Source organism: Kryptolebias marmoratus, linkage group LG20 (genome assembly GCF_001649575.2).
Source record: "Kryptolebias marmoratus isolate JLee-2015 linkage group LG20, ASM164957v2, whole genome shotgun sequence".
Classification (NCBI taxonomy): domain Eukaryota; kingdom Metazoa; phylum Chordata; class Actinopteri; order Cyprinodontiformes; family Rivulidae; genus Kryptolebias; species Kryptolebias marmoratus.
In genome coordinates, this window is record NC_051449.1 from 23,148,069 (window position 1) to 23,167,279 (window position 19,211).

Genomic DNA, 19,211 nt, shown 5'->3' on the forward strand with positions numbered 1-19,211 from the left:
ACTTCACACAAACGTTGCTACATAGAGATACAGAGGGAAGATATGTATTGGTTAATGGTATAATTGATGGCATAGAAGTATCGCTTGTAAATGTGTATGCACCCAACACGGATTCACCTGAATAAAGTCATTGTTTAAGGTAATATTACAGCACAGTACCAGGCTACTGTTGCTGGGCGGGGACTTCAACTGTATTCTGTCACAAATATTGGACAGGTTACCTACCCCAAAAACCCCACTCTCTAGAATGAGTAGGATGCTTAAATATCAGATTATAGAGACAGGAATTGTAGACGATTGGAGGAGCAGGTTTCCCAGAACTAAAGACTTCCCTTTCTACTCAAGCAGACACGCATCCTACTCTAGGATCGACTATTTCTTTACCCCAAAGTCAGAGCTGCATAGAATAGTAGATATAGAAATATTACCTATTACTATTTCTGACCATGCACCTGTCTTATTAAAATGGGACATAGGTCACAGGTTAACATCTAAACAATGGAGGCTTAACCATACTTGCCAACCGTCCCGCATTGGGCGCGACAGTCCCGCATTTAGCCCCCCCATCCCTTGTCCCGCATCACCCTGTGCGGGACAGCCAAAAGTCACGCATTTGGCCCTCACATGCCACACTTTGTATTTGTCACGCAAAAAAACCACACACACACACGCACACAACCTTTTTGTCACTTTAACGCTATATTTAGCAAGTTTTCAGATCCCTCAACCCTTTTTTTTAAGTGACTAGTGACAAATCTACTGACTTTGGCGGCTAAATGTGAGAAAGCACTCATTCTGCAGCGTACAGTAAGCCCCGCCCACTTCCCTGAGCACTGACAGCTGTCAATCTCACAGCAGAGAAAGATGACCCGCTCCACTCTGTCTCCACAGTGGCACGCTATGTTGTCCCACATTGACATTCCCAAATGTTGGCAAGTATGGCTTAACACGTCTCTTATTAACAACAAAGTATTCATTGCATTTATTACAGAGGAGCTCAAGACATATCTAGAAACTAATATATCTACAGAAACAACACCTCTGATAATATGGGACTGTGCCAAAGCATTCCTTTGAGGCCGCATAATTTCCTTCACGTCCGCGAGGAAAAAACAGAAGAATGCTAAACAAAAAGATTTGGGGGACAAAATTAAAGAATTAGAGATTAAACATAAAAGACACGCTTCAGCTAAAATCATGAAGGAATTAAATGCAACCCACAGACAACTAAACAGTCTATTGTCAGATAAAGTAGAGGGCAACGAGATTCACTAATCAAAAATATTATGAATATGGCCAGAAGGCTAGTAGTTTATTGGCATATAGACTGAGGAAACAACAGTCCTCCAACATGGTTCATAAAATAAAATCCCAAGAGATTGTTGAGACAAAACCTGACAAAATAGCAGAGTCCTTTGCAAAATTTAACAAATTATTATATATGAATACAGATACTTGTAATAACGATCAAGAGCTTACAGATTTTCTAAATAACATAAAATTGAACCACTTAACGAATGAGGTGGCTTTGAAATTAGATCAACAGATTGAGTAATGGGAGATCAAGCAGATAATTAAATTGCTTAAAAACAACACAAGTCCAGGCCCAGATGGATTGGCCAACGACTTTTATAAAACTTTTATAGATCTTCTGGCTTCCTTGCTATTAAAAGCATATCATCATGCTTTAAACTTCAAAACTATAGCACCATCTTGGACAGAAGCCACCATAGTAGTAATTCACAAAGAGGGCAAGGATCTTACAGACCGCCAGTCCTATAGACCTATATCACTGCTGAACACAGATCTACTCACTGCAATCCTAGCAAGACAACTTAACAAATTCATCACCTAAATCATACACCCCGATCTGACAGGATTTAAACCTAACAAGCGTTCAAAAGGAAAGAAAGATTGAATCAGCAATCATATCCTTAGATGTCCACAAGGCATTTGACAGAGTGTCCTGGAAATACCTAATTCATACTCTGAAACGTTTTGGATTTGGTCCACATTTTGTTGACTGGGTGCAAACACTTTACTCCTCTCCACAGGCAGCAGTTAAAGTTAACGGCTTTAGGTCTGATAGGTTTCCACTAGAATGGGGGTGCAGACAGGGGTGTCCGCTCTCACCCCTTCTGTTCACCATTAGTATTGAACCGCTAGCCCAAATCATTAGAGATGATGCTAATATTAAAGATTTTACTCAGGCTACAAAATTAATATAGAAAAAACGGAAGCTATGGATGTAAATGGCACAATTTCAGATACCACAAAATTACAGAGTGGATTTAAGTGGCCCAGGAATGGTATCAAATATCTGGGTATTTATATACCTCCATCTCTATGTGACCTTTATGAGGCAAACTATAGCAAACTTCTACGAGCCATTAAAAATGATCTGGAACGTTGGGATACACTCCCTATTTCTCTGATAGGTCGTGTTGAAACTATCCATATGAATGTTCTACTAAGACTACTCTATTTATTCCAGTTGCTGCCTGTGGAGATTCCCAAATCTACCTTTGACACCTTAGATAAAACGATAACTGGATTTATTTGGCAAAAAAAGCGTTGGGTTAAAATACCATTGTGTTTAAGAATGTGTGGACCGTTTTACCTCAGAGGGGATTTAATCATGTGTTTTGTATTTATTGTATTTATTTTATTTTGCTTTTATTTGTCTTTTGAGTTCGCTCTGTTGTTGTGTATTCATTATTACATTTGTCAGAACATTTGCTGTCTCATCCTCTTTTGTCAAGTCATAATGCAGAAGATGCATGTCAGCAAGAGATAGAAGAATGTAACTGTGGAAATGTGTTGTTGCTAAAAATAAATAAAAATAAAGTAAAAAAAAAAAAAAAGTATATATTATTGTCTTCTTTCACCCAGAGTGTCTTTTACTGCTGCAGGACCTAATGTGTTCTCTCAAATCCCCACACACCCAAACTCTCATTAACGTCCATGGTGTCTGAAAGCAAAGGGTCTTTTTAACTTGCCATATCTCCTACATAAAACTCTGTAGACACATAAAAATTGTGTGAGGACCAGACACTTCAGGAACTTTTTTCAATGCAACTTATAGTTTTTTTTAACAATGACTATTTGTCAAAAGCTTCATTTCTACTCCATGTTTCTAACTGTGTGTTAATAAAAGTGCTGTGGGAAACCACACAAGTCTGTGTATTACAATGGTGACACCAATAAGCCACTGGCAGCAGCTTTAACGTGAAGGCTGGCCGCAATTTTAGCCTGGCAGACTCACCCAGCTGTCCAGCATTACTCATCTCGGATCCTCGCTCCCAGCTGACAATCGCATCCAGGTGCAGGATATAAGGCTCCCCGTCCACGGCTCCTCCTGCTGGCCAGCCAAGTCTCGTCCCACCGCCTCCCCGATCTCCACCCTCGCTTTCTTATGCTCCTCTGATCTCCCCTTCCTCGTCCTCCACGCCACCACCAGGTCCGGGTCCCGGGGGAAGACTACCCTAATCTCTCACCCTACTTTGATCATTCAAGCTCACAGCGGTTCTCTGCAAACTCGTCTTCTGCCGGGGCCCGAGCACCAAAGACCTCCAGCCAATAAAACACTCTAATTGTCTTTATCTCTCCGTGTGAGTCTCTCCAGGTTGAAATTTCTTTTGAACTTGTTTTTATTTTTCTTTACACTTCTTTGTCAGGATTTGGGTTTTATTTGAATTATTCTTTAAGTTTCTTTTGTACTGGGAATACTGTCTTCATGTTTAGTTTTGTCTTTGTTTAGTTTTTGCTCCTTGTGTCTTTTGTATTCCTGTTATCATCCACTTGTCCTCAACTTATCACTTGTTTGCCTGCCACGCCCAACTTCACCTGCCCCAACTTTGGAATCACTCACCTGTGCCCACTTCTCCTAATCACCTGCAGTCAACCTGGACATTTCCCTCACTTGTCACTGGTCCGTTGTCACTCCAATGTGCTGTCTGGTTATCTTTGTGTCTCACCCTCGTGTCTTTGCAATCCTGGTTTTTGTTTTTTGTTATTTAGTTTTTACTTGCTGCCATATCAGTGTTTTTGTTCTTATAATTAAATGAGTTTTCCTTTTGAGTCCTCAGTATGAGTCAGCATATTGGGTTCGCCTCACTCACCACACCCAACATTCTTATGCATTTTATACATCAAAACAGCTGCATTTTGTCAGCTTACTAAAGGAAGTTAAAAATTATTATTATTAAACTGTAAAGAGAGAAGTTGACGTACGTTTCAGATTACGTGCAGTAACTTCAATTGCATCATTCCAAATTTCTTCAGACATTTTCAAGTTCATCTGACTGTCTCAGTAAAATAAACCGTAACATTTCTTACCAAGGGGTTGCCTCTCACATACAGCTTGGACCCAAGATGTCATCAGCTGGTTGAGTATTCTTTGCTCATGAAGAGGAAACATCTGATGGATGACCCCCCGAGTTACCAGCTCTGGAACTAGAGAAAGCACATCATTAGAGTTGCACATATGGTGACATTAGGGTCATGTAGAAAAAAAAAATCTAAATATTTCCTTTTCCCTGCAAATAAGCATTAACAAAAAAACAAAATGATCACAAGTCAGCTCAGGGAAAGGTTGTTCTGAAGAACAAACATCTTATTATGATAAATGCACAGTTTTATATGAAACAAATGTTATGACTTCTGTCCTAAGGTGTTTGTGTGTGTGTGTGTTATTCTAATGTGTATAAATCAATGTCCAGGTTACCCAGCCGTGATTGGACCATAAACCAATGAGCCAAATGGGCATTGGCTGCCTGATGAGGTTGTGTTGCATAAAGATGAGCTGCAGAATTGATGAAAACACTCTGACTGAGCGCGGTGTGCCGTGGTGCATTTTTGAGCTAGAGCACATGGCAAAGGAGGTGTAGATGAAGAAAAATGTGACAGCAGAAAGTTATTGTCAATAATTAACCGGTCATGGCTTCATTGTTTTGGACAAAACCTTAATGCAGCAGTGAATAAGAGTGAAAAAGAGCTGATTGACATTATAAGGAACAAAACCAAGCCTCTCCATCCACAGTGCCTCGTGTGCAGTCTGAAATCTCAGACGTGAACGCTGCAGGGGGCAGGAGGAAGCTTTCACCAGCAGCATAACAGTAATATAATAAAAACAAGCATATCTGTTTAATTCATCAGATAGTCTCTGTTTAATAGCTGATAGTTGGTTGTGAAACAGCCATCATGACACGTAACTGTGACAAATTAATTCCACAGCTGGTCCAAACTCTCTCCACCACAGTGAGATTTCACTTTATCTGTTTCTTACAAAACTGTGGTGTGTTTCAATCTACTTGGCTGTTTGTTACACATCTTACAAATTAGGTGACTGAAAAGTGCATCTTAAGGGAAAAGTCTTTTTATTTTATTTTTTCCCCATTGCTCTTAAACCTAATATCTTGGTTGACCTTAAAATCATACCAGAGTCTATATTTTTGGAATTAAAGCCATTAAGAAGATTTTTTTAATCATCAAAAGACTGATGTTCTTTTTTCTTTTTCTTTATGTAGCTGCCACTGACTACTGTGATTTCTCATAAAATAAATATTTTAATTTTCAAAAGATTTTTAACTGTATCTTGTCATCTTTCAGTTTTTATTCTATGATTAATTTTTCAGTGAAATTGTTGCTAATTTGAACAAATAAATCATAAAAAGTTATCCGTGTCCCACAGTCACTCAGCCTGCTGTCAGGTGTGCACCATGGGACTGAACACCTGACAGAAACTTAGAGGCATCGCTGCTGGAAATAAATAAGGTGGATTTCATAGGAGTTTGGGTTTGAACTGTACACTCATTTACTGGTTAAAACCGGGAAAAGAAAATTAGCTAAAATAAAGCAGAAAATATTGTGCTTAAAAAAAAATCGATCACTGATGAACAACATATTCATCCAATGGCCTGAGCTTACTAAGTATCCAGATGTGTTGCTTCACTCTTTAAGCCTGGAACTTCATCAGTTCATCAGTTCTGAGCATGGATCAGAACTGATTAAGCCTTTTGGATGAGAGGTGAAACATCTTCAAGAAACAAGTAAAAAAAAAAACTCTTTTATTTAACCCTTAGAATGGTGATGTTCTAGATGGCTCTAAAAACAGAGAAAAAGGATCTGCAACATCTTAAAAATGTCATAATAATAAACAGCTTACTGATTGGCTGCCCCTCTAGAAAGTAGATGTTGTGAAGCACCTCCCCGTGTTTGGCACGCAGGTTGTCCAGCCAATACTTTATGATACTTTGACGTTCCTACACATAAATATAGACAGATGGGGAAAAATAACATCTGAGCTTGAGAATGCTCTTAAATGTTTGGAACCAAAATAAAACAATAAATGCTCATCTTGACACAAACAACACTGGTGTGCAGCATAACAAGGCTCACAGATTCAACTTCAGACCTGTGAGGTAAAAAAGCAGAGCTCGCTCTCGATGTTCTCGTAGATGTTGTCCTCCTCGCAGGAAAAGCGGCGCATCCCACCACCGAACTGGGGCTTAATAGTCTTGTGCATGCCTATCTGCTCTGCTCCTCGCAGTAAGCTGTTGGTGACCAGAGAAGGGCAACAAACAGCAGCATTTTAATATAGTGGAACCAACACAGAACTGTGACTGGAAGATTTTTGGATAAACTTGTACAGCATTTGTAATAAGATTCAGGAAAATAACATAATGTGCACACATTTCCACAGTAAAATGTTCATTTTATTGTAAAATTTAAAAACAAGTTAATGGCCTTTTCCTGCCTGAAAGCAATGGGAAGCATAGCATGCTTACCAGCACATTTAAATCTAATTTCTTTAGTGTACACGTTAAATACAAACAACACAGCAAGATACAGTAGTTTGTGTTAGCCAACAGTTCTGCTCTGGTTCTAGTTAAGTCATCCACCATGTAAAAAAACCCACTCTGGACATAAAAGGCATTTGGAAAAGTGATGTAGATGGACAATAAAGACAGCCAGTTAGATGCACTGTTTGACATATGTCAATAAATGTTGCAACAAACGCTGACTGATGCAGCTTCTGATGATGATTTTGAGGAGCAGGACAGGACCAACAAGACTAGAAAAGAGACAGATAAGAGCATCATGTATAGGCACCACATCAGCAGTGAATAATCAAGCTGAGCCTATCTGTGACACAGATTCCAAACCCACACATTACACCTCTAGAACAGGAAAGAAACCAAGTTAGCTGAGTAAAGATGTGACTGGTGAGGATGATGATGGTGAGGTGTTGACTTCTTCTTTTTTTCATTCAGCTGTTCTGTTTTCAGGGGTCACCACAGCGAGTCATCCTCCTCCATCTAACTCTGTCTTCTGCGTCCTCTGTCCTCACTCCAACTACCTCCATGTCCTCTCTGACTGCATCCATATATCTCCTCTTCTTCCTGGCAGCTGCATTTATAACATCCTTCTACCAATATACCCACTGTCCCTCCTCTGCACGTCCAAACCATCTCAGCCTGGCCTCTAACTTTATCTCCCAGTCATTTAACCTGTGCTGTACCTCTGATGATCAGGTGTTGACAAATGATACATTTACTCTAACTACCCTACCTGGACACAGTCCACCCAGATCTCCATAGCAAAATCTCCAAGCTTGTTGTTCTTGCTTCTACCTGCCAGTGGACTAAGAACTTCCTGACAGTCAGACAACAGCTAGTAAAACTGAGGAAATCCATATTTATCTTCCGGAAAATCTCCACTTGTACTCCCCAAGGGTGTGTGCTCTCCCCACTACTCTTCTCCCTCACACTAGCTCCTAACACAGTTCTGTTAAGCTCCACGAGTTAGCAGACAGCATGTCAGTCACTGGCCTGATCCAGGATGAGTATGAGTCTCCATACAGGGCAGAGGTTGCAAAGCTGGGTATGTGGTGTACTGATAACAACTTGGAGCTTAACACTAGCTAGACTGTAAAAATGAGAGTGAATTTCATACGATGCTTGATTCTGTACACACACACCTGTCCTGTGGCTGTGGTGGAGACCTTTAAGTTCCACACAAGGGTTAAGTTCCTGGGCACCGTCATCACCATAGACCTAAAGTGGTTTGGTTAGGCAAATAAATCTGACATTAGGGTGCTGTGACAAACAGTTTGGGCTGCTGAGAGAATCATTGGGGCTCCACTGACCCTAATTCAGGATCTGTACTTTTTTACGGACAAGAAAAGGGGTTGAGAAATCATTTCTGGCCCTTCACACTCAGGACATGTACTGTTTGAGCTGCTGCATTTAGGAAAGTGCCTCAGCCTGCAAACATAATCTGTTTTGTAAATAATAATGTTGTATAATATAAATATGTACATTTCTGCATATTCATTTACCAGGTCAGTTCACACATAATTGAACTTGACATATGCAACCAACGGTCTGCAACACAGTTGACTAACATGTTTCATCTATACTCTTAGATATTATCTAAGAGCTTTCCGTTGATTACATCCTATTGTTGTCAATTTGTTCTGTGATATGTGTTTAAGTGCTGGAGTCTTCAGCAACCAAGAAAAATTCCTAGCATGTGCACACATGCCTGGCAACAAAAGCTTTCCTGATTCTGAAAGTAGGATAGCAGAGGGGGGAAAATGAATTTATGCAGTTAGGAGTAATGCTGATGGTTCTGGTAAGTACAAGGTTATATATGATAGATAAAAAAGAATTTACTACAAAGAAGCATTTTCTGATAATATGACCAGTATAAGAGATTTAATGCCAAAGACAGCACAAAAATGTGATTTTACATCAGATGGATGTCAAAACTGCTTGGGTGCATGCACCTACAGCTTCCAGGATATATATATGGAACAAGCAGAGGGTTATGGGATAAAATCCAGCCCAAATGGAAATCCTAAAATACTAACCAAAAAATTCACTTTATGGACTTAAACAATCAGAAATTGGAACACAACACTAGATGATTTCCTGAGCACAAACAAGTTCATGTAAAATGTGTCTGATCATTGTGTTTACACAAGAGTAACAGAATGAAAAAGTGCTGATAATAATGTGGGTAGATGATCTGATTATTGCTGTCAGTGATGAAAAAGCACTTTTCTCTCATTTCACATGAAAATAATAAATACAAAGCCTCTGCTGTTCACAATTTTTTTTTATATAAATATGAATTATTTTTGTATAATTGAACACAAACCAGATGTTTACACATGCCATATTAAAAGACACTTAACCATGATTTCTTACTGTCTGACAATAAATCAGACTGAACCTTTGTTGTTTTAGGTCAGTGAGAATTAAAAAAAATAGTTTTATCTGTTAGATGCCCAAATAATGAGAGTTTTTTTAAATTACTTTCTTCAAAGTCACAAGGTTACATCCATTTTCTTAGTATTTGGTAGATTTGCCTTAAAACTGTCTGACTTGGGTCAAATGTTTTGAGTTTCCTTCTACAAGCTTCTCACAATAGTTTGCTAGGATTTTGTCCCGTTCCTCCTGACAGAAGGCTGCCTTGTTCACACACACTTTTTCAGTTCTGCCCACAAATTGTCAATGGGATTGAGATCAGGACTGTGTGAGTGCCAACATGAGTGACATGTTTGTGAACTGCTGCCACACAAACAATTTAAAGTGGTGCAGACATTTTCTGTGATAATTTCACCAGAAAAAAATGTATGAAAGAGGATTTTTTTGTAGGTTTTGTAAGACAAATTTTTAACTTGATGGGAAATCTTGTGGTACAAAATATTGTTATACACTGCTCGGAAAAAAAGGGAACACTTAAACAACACAATATAACTCCAAGTAAATCAAACTTCTGTGAAATCAAACTGTCCATTTACGAAGCAACACTGATTGGCAATCAATTTCCCATGCTGTTGTACAAATGGAATAGACAACAGGTGGAAATTATTGGCAATTAGCAAGACACACTCAATAAAGGAGTGGTTCTGCAGGTGGGGACCACAGACCACTTCTCAGTACCTATGCTTTCTGGATGATGTTTTGGTCACTTTTGAATGTTGGTGGTGCTTTCATACTCGTGGTAGCATAAGACGGACTCTACAAACCACACAAGTGGCTCAGGTAGTGCAGCTCATCCAGGATGGCACATCAATGCGAGCTGTGACAAGAAGGTTTGCTGTGTCTGTCAGCGTAGTGTCCAGAGGCTGGAGGTGCTACTAGGAGACAGACTAGTACAGAATAGAAGTCGAGTTGTTTTTGTTTTTTAACCTTTTTTGAATAATAACCACAAGGCAAGGTTGCATATATATATATATATATATATATATATATATATTGCGCTTAAATTTCATGTCTTGGTTGATTAATAAAGGTATGACTATTGTTTTACATTGGTCTGAATCAACATCAGACAGAGGGCTAGAGGAGTTGCTACTGGATTTAAATGAGTTGGATTGCGTACATTCAGGTTGAAGTACAACATGTTCAGGTTTAGATTTGATTTGTACAGTCATTTATAGGCCTAAACCTATGAAAGGGAAAGTTAAACTATGTAAAGTAAAACTGAAAACATGGTCTTTAACCTTCCTGTGGCCTTCGGGGTAAATTGACCTGAACTTACAAGGGCTTGAGGATGGATGATAAACCCAAATCATCCATCCCTAGTCAGTAGTGGGGTTTTATCAAGCACTTCTTAACAGCAGCTGTCTGACCAGCAAACTGCTGTCATAAACCTGTCTGATATAGAAGTGATACAAAAAAATCCAATTGGCTTAAAACTGCCACAGGATGTTGGAGCTGTTCCTCTGGAAATGGCTTGTAGCTTTCAGCTGGGGGACAGACGGTATAAATGTTGCAGGGTAAGCTAACGCTGTTGTTTATATTCCTACCTTCGCTCTTTATGCTTGCATCTGGTCACACCCACGACCAATGAGTGAACAGGAGCTAAGCTTGCTCCGCCCACGAAGCAGGGCCAGCCCGGCTGGCCCGACTCCAAAGCAGGTTGCAAAGAAGCAGGATTTCCTAGTCCATTTACATTATATGTACTTAATTTAATTGAGTTGGTATTGTGCATTGTATGTCATCTACGTGCATTTTGACCCCTGCATGCTTGAATATAAAAAACTTCTTACACCACCAGTGGTATAAGCAACAGTAGCACAAATATGACCAATAACTACACCAAAACAAAAAACACATATTGCCTTTCAGGGGTGAGGCTACTTTCATGGCCTCATAACTCAGTTGGAATGTAAGAACAAAGGGAGAGTCTCTTCCTCCTGACAGAGAGAGAGGGCCCTCTTCAGCCTTTAAGCTGTTACACAGGTTCATAATGACCCAGATGTCCCGATTTTAAAGCTTCATCCCTTATGCCCTTGATTTTTTTCTTCATATTCTGATTAATATCGCCGACATAGCTTAGCACAGAATACCTGTGTATTCTTCTGAATATCTCAGTGACCAATCACGCACGGATTATAGTATGCCATCCTATCCTTCTCTTTATGTCTACAGCACTTAGCTTGTGTCCAGATGCTGGAATCTTTGGAGTTGCTCCTTGAAGCATTGCTTCGTGTTTGTTGTTCTGGTTTCCTCGTTTTCCACTGGACCTCCAAGACCACTGACTGAGCTGGTCCAAAAGGAAAAATGGTTTTTTCAGGACCTTTACCAGTATCCCCCTCTCTGCCATATCCGCCATTGCTGCTTCAGCCGAGTTGTAGGTCACTGTGCCTTCCTTGTAGAACATCTGCAGTCTGCCTGGAAATGGGGTTTGAAATCTTATGTTTTTTCCCTTTTAATGCTGCCTTTGTTTCTGCGTAGCCTTTTTTTCTTCCTCAGCAGGTCCGGTGCGTAATCGTGGTCTATTTGTATCCTCTTTCCCTATATTTGTGTGTCTCTGAGAGAATTCGAGTCGTATCAGGTTGTATTTAGTATTTACAGTCGTGAGCCTGTTGCTCTGTGCTGCCATTTCTTTGCCAGCCAGACCAGAAGTCGAAAAATGTTGATTTAATAAAGTGAAACAAGTTCAAATACATGTTGAGCTGAAACTTACTAAACTCCTTTTTTATCTTGTTTGGATTACTAATAAACTAAAACGCCTCGGTTTTCTGAACTGTCTGAGTAGACATGTCAGACAACACCACAAAAAAAACTAAAGTTAAGTTTTGCTTCCTCCTTTATCATTTTACATTTGGACAAAACCATGTTAGCTTCTCAGCCTGCTACTGAAGTATTTGAAAAATACAAAGATCAATCATACACCTTTTATTATGAAAATACAGAAATCAGTTTATCAGTACCCAAATCAGAATATGTCCTAAACTGTTAACAGTTCTTTTACTACAGCATTCTAGTAAATAAATAACAAATTAGTAAAGACCTTTCAATTGTGGCTAAAATCACAATAACTGTCAACCAAGGAAATAAAACCCAGTCAAAGTTTTAGTCTTACTTCTCGAATGTTGATGTGATGAAGAAGGCGTACGCCCGGGTGTGTTTGTGCTGCCGGACCTGGATGCTGATCTGTGGGATTCCAACACGAATCTGATTCAGGAGCCACAGCAGAGTGTGGTCATCTATTGTACCTGGGGAAAATAGAAATACTTTCATCTGACGTTCAGTAACATCTTTTTCCCCCTACGATAGTTAAAAAAGCTTCAAGTATGTTGAGGTAGTTACAGGAAAACAATAGTGTAAATGCTGACTTAGCATTCACAGTACGAGTTCTTGTTTGTATATTCAAGCAAAAAAACAACTTCTTTCAACTCTAATCTTCTATATTTATGTTTTATCTGGTTCTCATCAGGTCTTGATGAACGACAAAACGTGACATATTGCGCTGTGTCATTAATAATTTATTAAAAATCAGATGATATTTAGAAGGAGTAGGAAAAAACTAAGTACAGTCTTAATGCTTCCATAAGATTTAAGTAGGTCAGTAATAGCCTGATACTGTTGATTAAATGCAGTGATTAACTGATTATTAACAAGTGTAAGCACCTCTACTAAAGCTGTTTGCTGCTCTGGAGTATTCAGGAGTGAGCACAAAGACAAACAGAAAAGCCTTCAGTGATGAGAAAAGCAACTGTTCACTTTGGTTTACTTAAAAAAACTAATTCACAACAAAAATCCTTTAAGAATTGCTTGAAAAAAGGCAGACTTTCAGTTGCAGTTTCACTGAATTCTGAGTGTGTGCAACTAAGCCATCAGTGAGCCATGCTGCAGTGTTTTACGCTGCCTATTTATTTAAATCGCAGCCTGTTTTTACATGCACTGCTGGCAAAGCTGTATTGTAAAGCTGTATTCTAGGTCGTGCACATTGTTTTCATCTGAGACAGGTGTACCTTTTACTGAAAGAATATGAAAAAACTGTTGCTGCCCATTTCCGAACAATTAGGAATCAATCATTCTGTCAAACAGCTGGTTAAAGGCTGATGAATTGGAATAAATAAGGACACAGTGTATTCTATCATGTTTTGTTCATCTAAAGATGTGTTTAAATATTTTAAATGCTGTACCTTGAAAAAAAGCAAATAATTAAAATTATATCTTCATAAACCTGAGAAAGATGCAGTATTCCACTTTGTCTAGGCTGGGTTCAGACTACTGTCAAAAATAAACTTTATTTCTCCAAGAGGTGAAATATTAATTGTGTGAGTGCTGACTCAGCATCACCACTGTTTCCCTGTTTATAATTTCTTCTACACATTTTTGGAGTCCAAGTACTTGTTCTTTGTGCTACTGTAATTGTTTTTACATCAAAATGTTCTGCTCAATTGGGAATAGTGTGTTGTGACTTTTTGTGTTTGCAACTTTTATACTTTCCAAAATATTTACCTTTTAAAAATGAAAAATTAATTTGGTATAGAAATACATTGAAATCTCACTGAATCTCATCAGATCTCATTGTTCCTTTTGAAATCTGCTTCAGTAAACTTACTCTGTTTTTGTTCTATGCTAGCATTTCGATACTATTCTGCCACTTTTAGCTTTTAGTTACTGTATGGCTAATTTAAGCTAGTGTTCTGCTCCTTTTAGCTATAGTTTAGCTAATTTTCGTTGCTGTTTTACTTTATTTAACTTTAACAATTCAGTTTGAGGTTCTTCGGCAAATTTTCAGCAGTCATTCAGGCCTCAGCATTCAGACTGCATATTCTCAGAAAAAGCTATTTCTCCAGTTCTTCATAAATGCTCTACAGAACCCTACTTAATTTTGCTTTGCTAAAAATCCAGATCTGCTGCTGCATGTTCTGACAGAACCTCCATAATTCCCTCCAGCAAAATGCATTCTGCAGATTACGCCTTTTAAGGATAGTGCAACAGAACACGTGAGCAATTGTAGAGTATGACAACTTTCCCCTAAATAATTAAATATTTATTTAAGCAACCTATCTGCCCAGTGTTAAACAGCACGCTCTGTTTGAACATGACACCATGAACAGGATGTGTTTTTAACACTGGATGTGTGTCTGCTTGATGAATGAAATGCTTCCAGTTCACGTTTGATGGCTACAAGAGCCGCTCCATTAAAGGCTCCTGCAGACAGAGCCGGTCTGTGGATGGGCAGCATCTAATATTCCCCAAGGACCGTTTTAAGCTTTAAGCACATAAATAAGCATCCACCTGCTTTTCAGTGTGTGCAGCAGGGATTTTACCACGGGACAAACATGTCAGAGCATACTGTACCTGGAAATGTCATCAGGATATCACAGTTTTCAGTTGGAACCATCTTTAACCAGGACTTGCGAGAAATGATATAATGGCGGGCTAGCAGAAGTCGTTTCCCAAACAATTTATCTAAGGAAACAAAACAAATCATTATATGAAAAGATAAGACTGAAACTGAAAACATTTTTGGAAATTTAGAAAAAAGAAAGCCTGAAGGCGTGTGTGTGCATGTGCTGCGGAAAGAGAGACACAGATGGTGATATTTCTCATCATGATCACACACACAGATGACTGCTGGGTTGTTAGTAACACTTTACCACTCATCACTGACGTTAGCTTTCAGAATATTTGTTGTCTTTCCTTTTCTTTGCTTTTCACTGTGGCAGCACGGAAGAAATGTCCAAAATAAGCGGGATGACTGTGCTGCTATGGGCAAAAGTTAAAGACCTAGCATTTCTTGAAGGACTGCATATCACCCGCCAACTTTCATACCAGAGTTTGAGGCTAAGATCATCTTATGATGAGAAATGAGCCGTCGCCATTTTGGTCAAACCTTCAGAATAACATCTTGCTTGATCTCATTACGAGATGCCATGATCAAAGTATGGGTTGTGAGTGATTTATAGCCAACAAATTAACTCCAAAAGACAAAATCCATCCAGATGGTCATAAGATATTTTGCTAAAAAACAAACAAAGCACCCACAGTTGACCCAGTCAGCTAATAAAGAGGTTTTGAACAAAGATGAGTAGCACTTGGAGAATGTGTTATGAATGACTCTCAACTACAACTACACCACATTTCAGCTCAGGATCTATAAAACCCACTGAATTGTAGCCATTTTTGTGTTTTCTAAGTGAGTTGGCTTTCGCGGCCATCTTGTCATGGGTAGGCTCCAAAAGTTAATCAGGAGTAGACATGCATCCAATAAATGTTTCCTGAAAGTTTCATGAAAGCTGTCCAAATAGTTCATGAGATATTTTGCTAACAGACATTCAAAAGTAACTCCAAGTAGTTAACAGCAACATTTTAAGCAAAGATCTAGTGCAATCTGTTAGTTCTTTGAATATGTGCTAGGGATCAGTCTCAGCTACCACCACACTATATTTTAGACCATTATCTGTAAAACCAAATGAGTTATAGCCATTTTAGCATTTTTTAAGGTCAGTCAGCTGTGGCAGTCATCTGGAATTGGGCTGACTATTAAACTTAATCAGTTGAAGATGTGCATTCAGTCATTGCTTTCTGAAAGATTCATTAACATTCGCCTAGTGGTTCATGAGGTACTTTGCTAACAGACACATATTATTGCCTGTCTTATGGCTGCGGGCGGTAACACAGTTAAAGTGGCCTAAAGAGACGCAGTCATGGTCTGTAGATGGTTGGATGAGAGTGATATTCAGTGATGACTCATCAATGTGCTCGGAACGAGGAGGTGATGCTGGAAGTTCAGTTTGGTAGAAAAGCAGCACCACATGGAGCCGCATGTCCGGAAAAAGGAGAAGGAGTCTTCTCAGGAAATGTCCCAGGGGACATATTGACAATTAGGAACCTTTTCTCTTCCCAGGGTTTCCCCCAGAAAAGAGGCTAAGCCCTGTGGTAGGTGACCAGTAAAAAAAAAAATGATTAAAGTTAACAGGAAAGTTGAAAATATATTTATTATGTGATATTGTAAGATATTTGTGTCAAACTACAGTTTTACAAAAAGGCACTTTTGAAATACATTTTTAAACCAAAAACATACAATTAAAAATAAATAATAATAATAAATAATTGATTGCACCTAATTTGAATCCTAATTTAAGTCACATTTACAAATAAATTAAATTTACATAAATGGAAAAGTGCAAACAAATCACCAACACACATCTCACGCCAAGGCCAATGAATAACAACAGAGAACTCTGATAAACAGACAGATGCTGTTCTGTACTGTGCTTTTTGTGGCACAGGCTGCATGTTGGATCACTACATGGAACAACACAACAAAGCATCTAATGCTGAATTTAATAGAATAATTTTACTGGTGAACAAGGATAAATTAGCTTGCATCAAAATAATATTTTCACTAAGTACAAAAGTTACAAAAGGCAGCAGTTTTGGGGGAAGAAAGGTGAATAAAAAATTATGTATTTATAATAAACAAGCGGAGCTTAGCCTGGCGACCCGCCAGGCTTATAATACGCTGAGGGAAACCCTGTCTTCCCATCAATGGAAAGCAGGTTAGGAGATAATGAAGGTTTTGATAGGAAACAATAGACTCAGTGGTAGAACTCTGAGTATGTTGTTTTGTTCTTTGTATTATATGTTTGTCCATGTATGTATTGTTTGTCTGTACTGTCAGCAAAATATTTCACAAACTACTGCACAGCTTTTAATGGAACTCTCCGAAATGTCCCGCTGTATGAGCATCTACAACAATAACTTTTAGAGTCAATCATATTCAACATGGCCACCACAGCCATCTGTCATTAGGCTCTCACTCAGTCAGAGATTGAGCTAAAATGATATCATAGTAGCTGAGAGTCATCCTCAACACACACTCTGTGAGATTACATAAGCTTTGACCCAAACTGCCATAACTCCTCCCTTCTTATCATGAGATGAGCTTTGAGTTTAAAACTCGGGCACGAAAGTCGGCGGGCGATATGCAACTCCTTAAAGGACCGTTAGGCCTCTGGTTTGTTTCTCTTTCTCTCTGTAGAGGTACGGGACGAAGCAGACACATTCGAGTGTCCTGTTTAAAGTGTGGTGCAGCCGTGGGACATGTCCCTCATGTCTCCGTGTGCACCTGTGGTTCCCAGATTCAGTGCTGGCTGCACCCCGTCCCCGGCCTGGCTGAATGGGGACAGAATCAAAACCCATTCTGGACCTGACCCTTTTGAGTGATTCACGGTGTAGTGACGGCTTCATACTACCCCCTGATTAATAACCCCCCAGCCCAGGTTCCCCCCCCCCGTGAAACTCACCGAGCACTCCGGAAGGCGCAGAGGAGGACGTTTGCTGCGGCTGCTGCTGGTTGTTGTTGTTGGTCCGGTCCTGCTGCTCGCTCGGCACCGTCCTCTCCATCCTCTCCCCTGCCCCGTGTGCGCCGTCGACGTCTGCGCTGCCGCCGCCGCCGCCGCCGTCTACAGCAGCGTCGGCTTCACCTGCAGCGGTGCCCGCCGCCTGCATGCTGCTGGAGCAGAAACAACGCTCCTGCCCTGAAGGGAGACCGCAGTCAGCGCGAGGAGGAGCCTGCCGTTAATGCATGGCCACCGTGTGTTAACGATACAAAAAAACAAAACAAAAAACACCGTGGTATGTCTAACAGCTACAGAGGGAGGAGGAGGAGGGAGGAGGAGGGAGGAGGAACATGGCATCCACACGAGCCAGTCGTGACTGCGTGACGACAGAGGGGAGGGGAACACATCTCCACACAACACCTGTTCACCCACTACAGGTACGGGTGGAATACATGCGAAGGGCGCCATTTCAGTAGATGGTAAATAAATAATGAAACGAACAAATAAAACTAGAGGACGTGTGAAAGCTGAGTGACTTTGCTGACATTTGCTGTGGAAACCGAAACTGCTTTGTTAAAAGTAAAAGAAGTCAGCTAAAATGAGAAAAACACTAGTTAAAAGTCAAAGCTAAAGGTTAGCTAAAAAGCTAACTAAAGTCTCATAACGCCAGCTAAAATCGGCAAACTGATAGCTAAATGTTAAAAGCAGTAAAAAGTTAGCTAAAAGCTTAAAACCCAAAATGCTAACTAAAACCCAAAAGGTAGAAAAACATAGCAAATGAGCTAAATATGTTAGGATTTGGGTTTTTGATTAAGTTTGTTGTCTTTGTGTCTCAGTTTGAGTTTATTGTTTATTTTATTCAGTTATCTTGTTTGGTTCTTGTTCTTTGTGTCTTTGTTCCCTCAGCCATCATTCAATTCTCCTCAGTCTGCCCTTGATTATCTGCCACGCCCATCTCCACCTGTCAGCAATTGTTATCACTCACCTGTGCCCACTTCACCTCATTATCCTCAGTGTTTAAAACCTGGTCACTTTCTCCACTATCCTGCTGGATCATTGTCCCTGATAGGCTCATTGTCTATTATCCATGGTTCATTGTCTCTCGTCTTGCCTTGCCACTTTGGATTTTGTTCAGTTTAGTTTTTGCTGCTACGTCAGCTTTTTGTTTTTGTTTGTTTAAGAATAAATTTTTGTTTTTATTTAAAGAAGTCTGCACTCTGGGTTCCCCTTGTTTTCCTCGGCCCTTGACAAAATATAGCAAATGGATGGCTAAAAGTAGCAAAAAACTTTGCTTCATTCATCCATCTATCCATCCATTGTCTTCCCCTTATCCACACAACAAATCCAGGAGGCCCAGATTAACACTGTCAGATTTGATTTCAACACTTTTAAAGTGTCTATATGGGTCCACACCAGAAAGTGTTAATTTAACTCTTTTTGGAGAGTTGGTATCTTAACTCTTATAAAGTGTCAAATATCAAATCTGCTGGAGTTAATAATTTAACACTTACTAACACTAATTCAGTGTTAGATTTTAATATTAACTCTCACAGAGTACTTCTTTTAACTTCTTAAGAGTTATTTGTAATTAATATTAAATAGGTAC

General features: G+C 39.5%; 1 protein-coding gene across 3 annotated transcripts in view; it reads right to left on the reverse strand.

The window, feature by feature from the left end:
* The window catches only part of ano8a (anoctamin 8a), a 49,248-nt gene extending 31,318 nt beyond the window's left edge, over window positions 1-17,930 (reverse strand). For 2 of the 3 annotated variants that reach the window (XM_017431373.3, XM_017431372.3), the window contains exons 1-6: window positions 17,570-17,930; window positions 14,619-14,729; window positions 12,385-12,517; window positions 6,416-6,554; window positions 6,167-6,263; window positions 4,339-4,455 (exon numbers count right to left, since the gene is read on the reverse strand). In XM_017431373.3, coding sequence (XP_017286862.1) covers window positions 4,339-4,455; window positions 6,167-6,263; window positions 6,416-6,554; window positions 12,385-12,517; window positions 14,619-14,729; window positions 17,570-17,774 — 802 coding nt within the window. In that variant the 5' untranslated portion in view covers window positions 17,775-17,930. Of the gene's footprint in view, window positions 1-4,338; window positions 4,456-6,166; window positions 6,264-6,415; window positions 6,555-7,981; window positions 9,843-12,384; window positions 12,518-14,618; window positions 14,730-17,569 lie in introns of those variants that run through there. The other variant, XM_037981979.1, reaches the window with a different exon arrangement.
* Window positions 17,931-19,211: the final 1,281 nt, after the last annotated feature.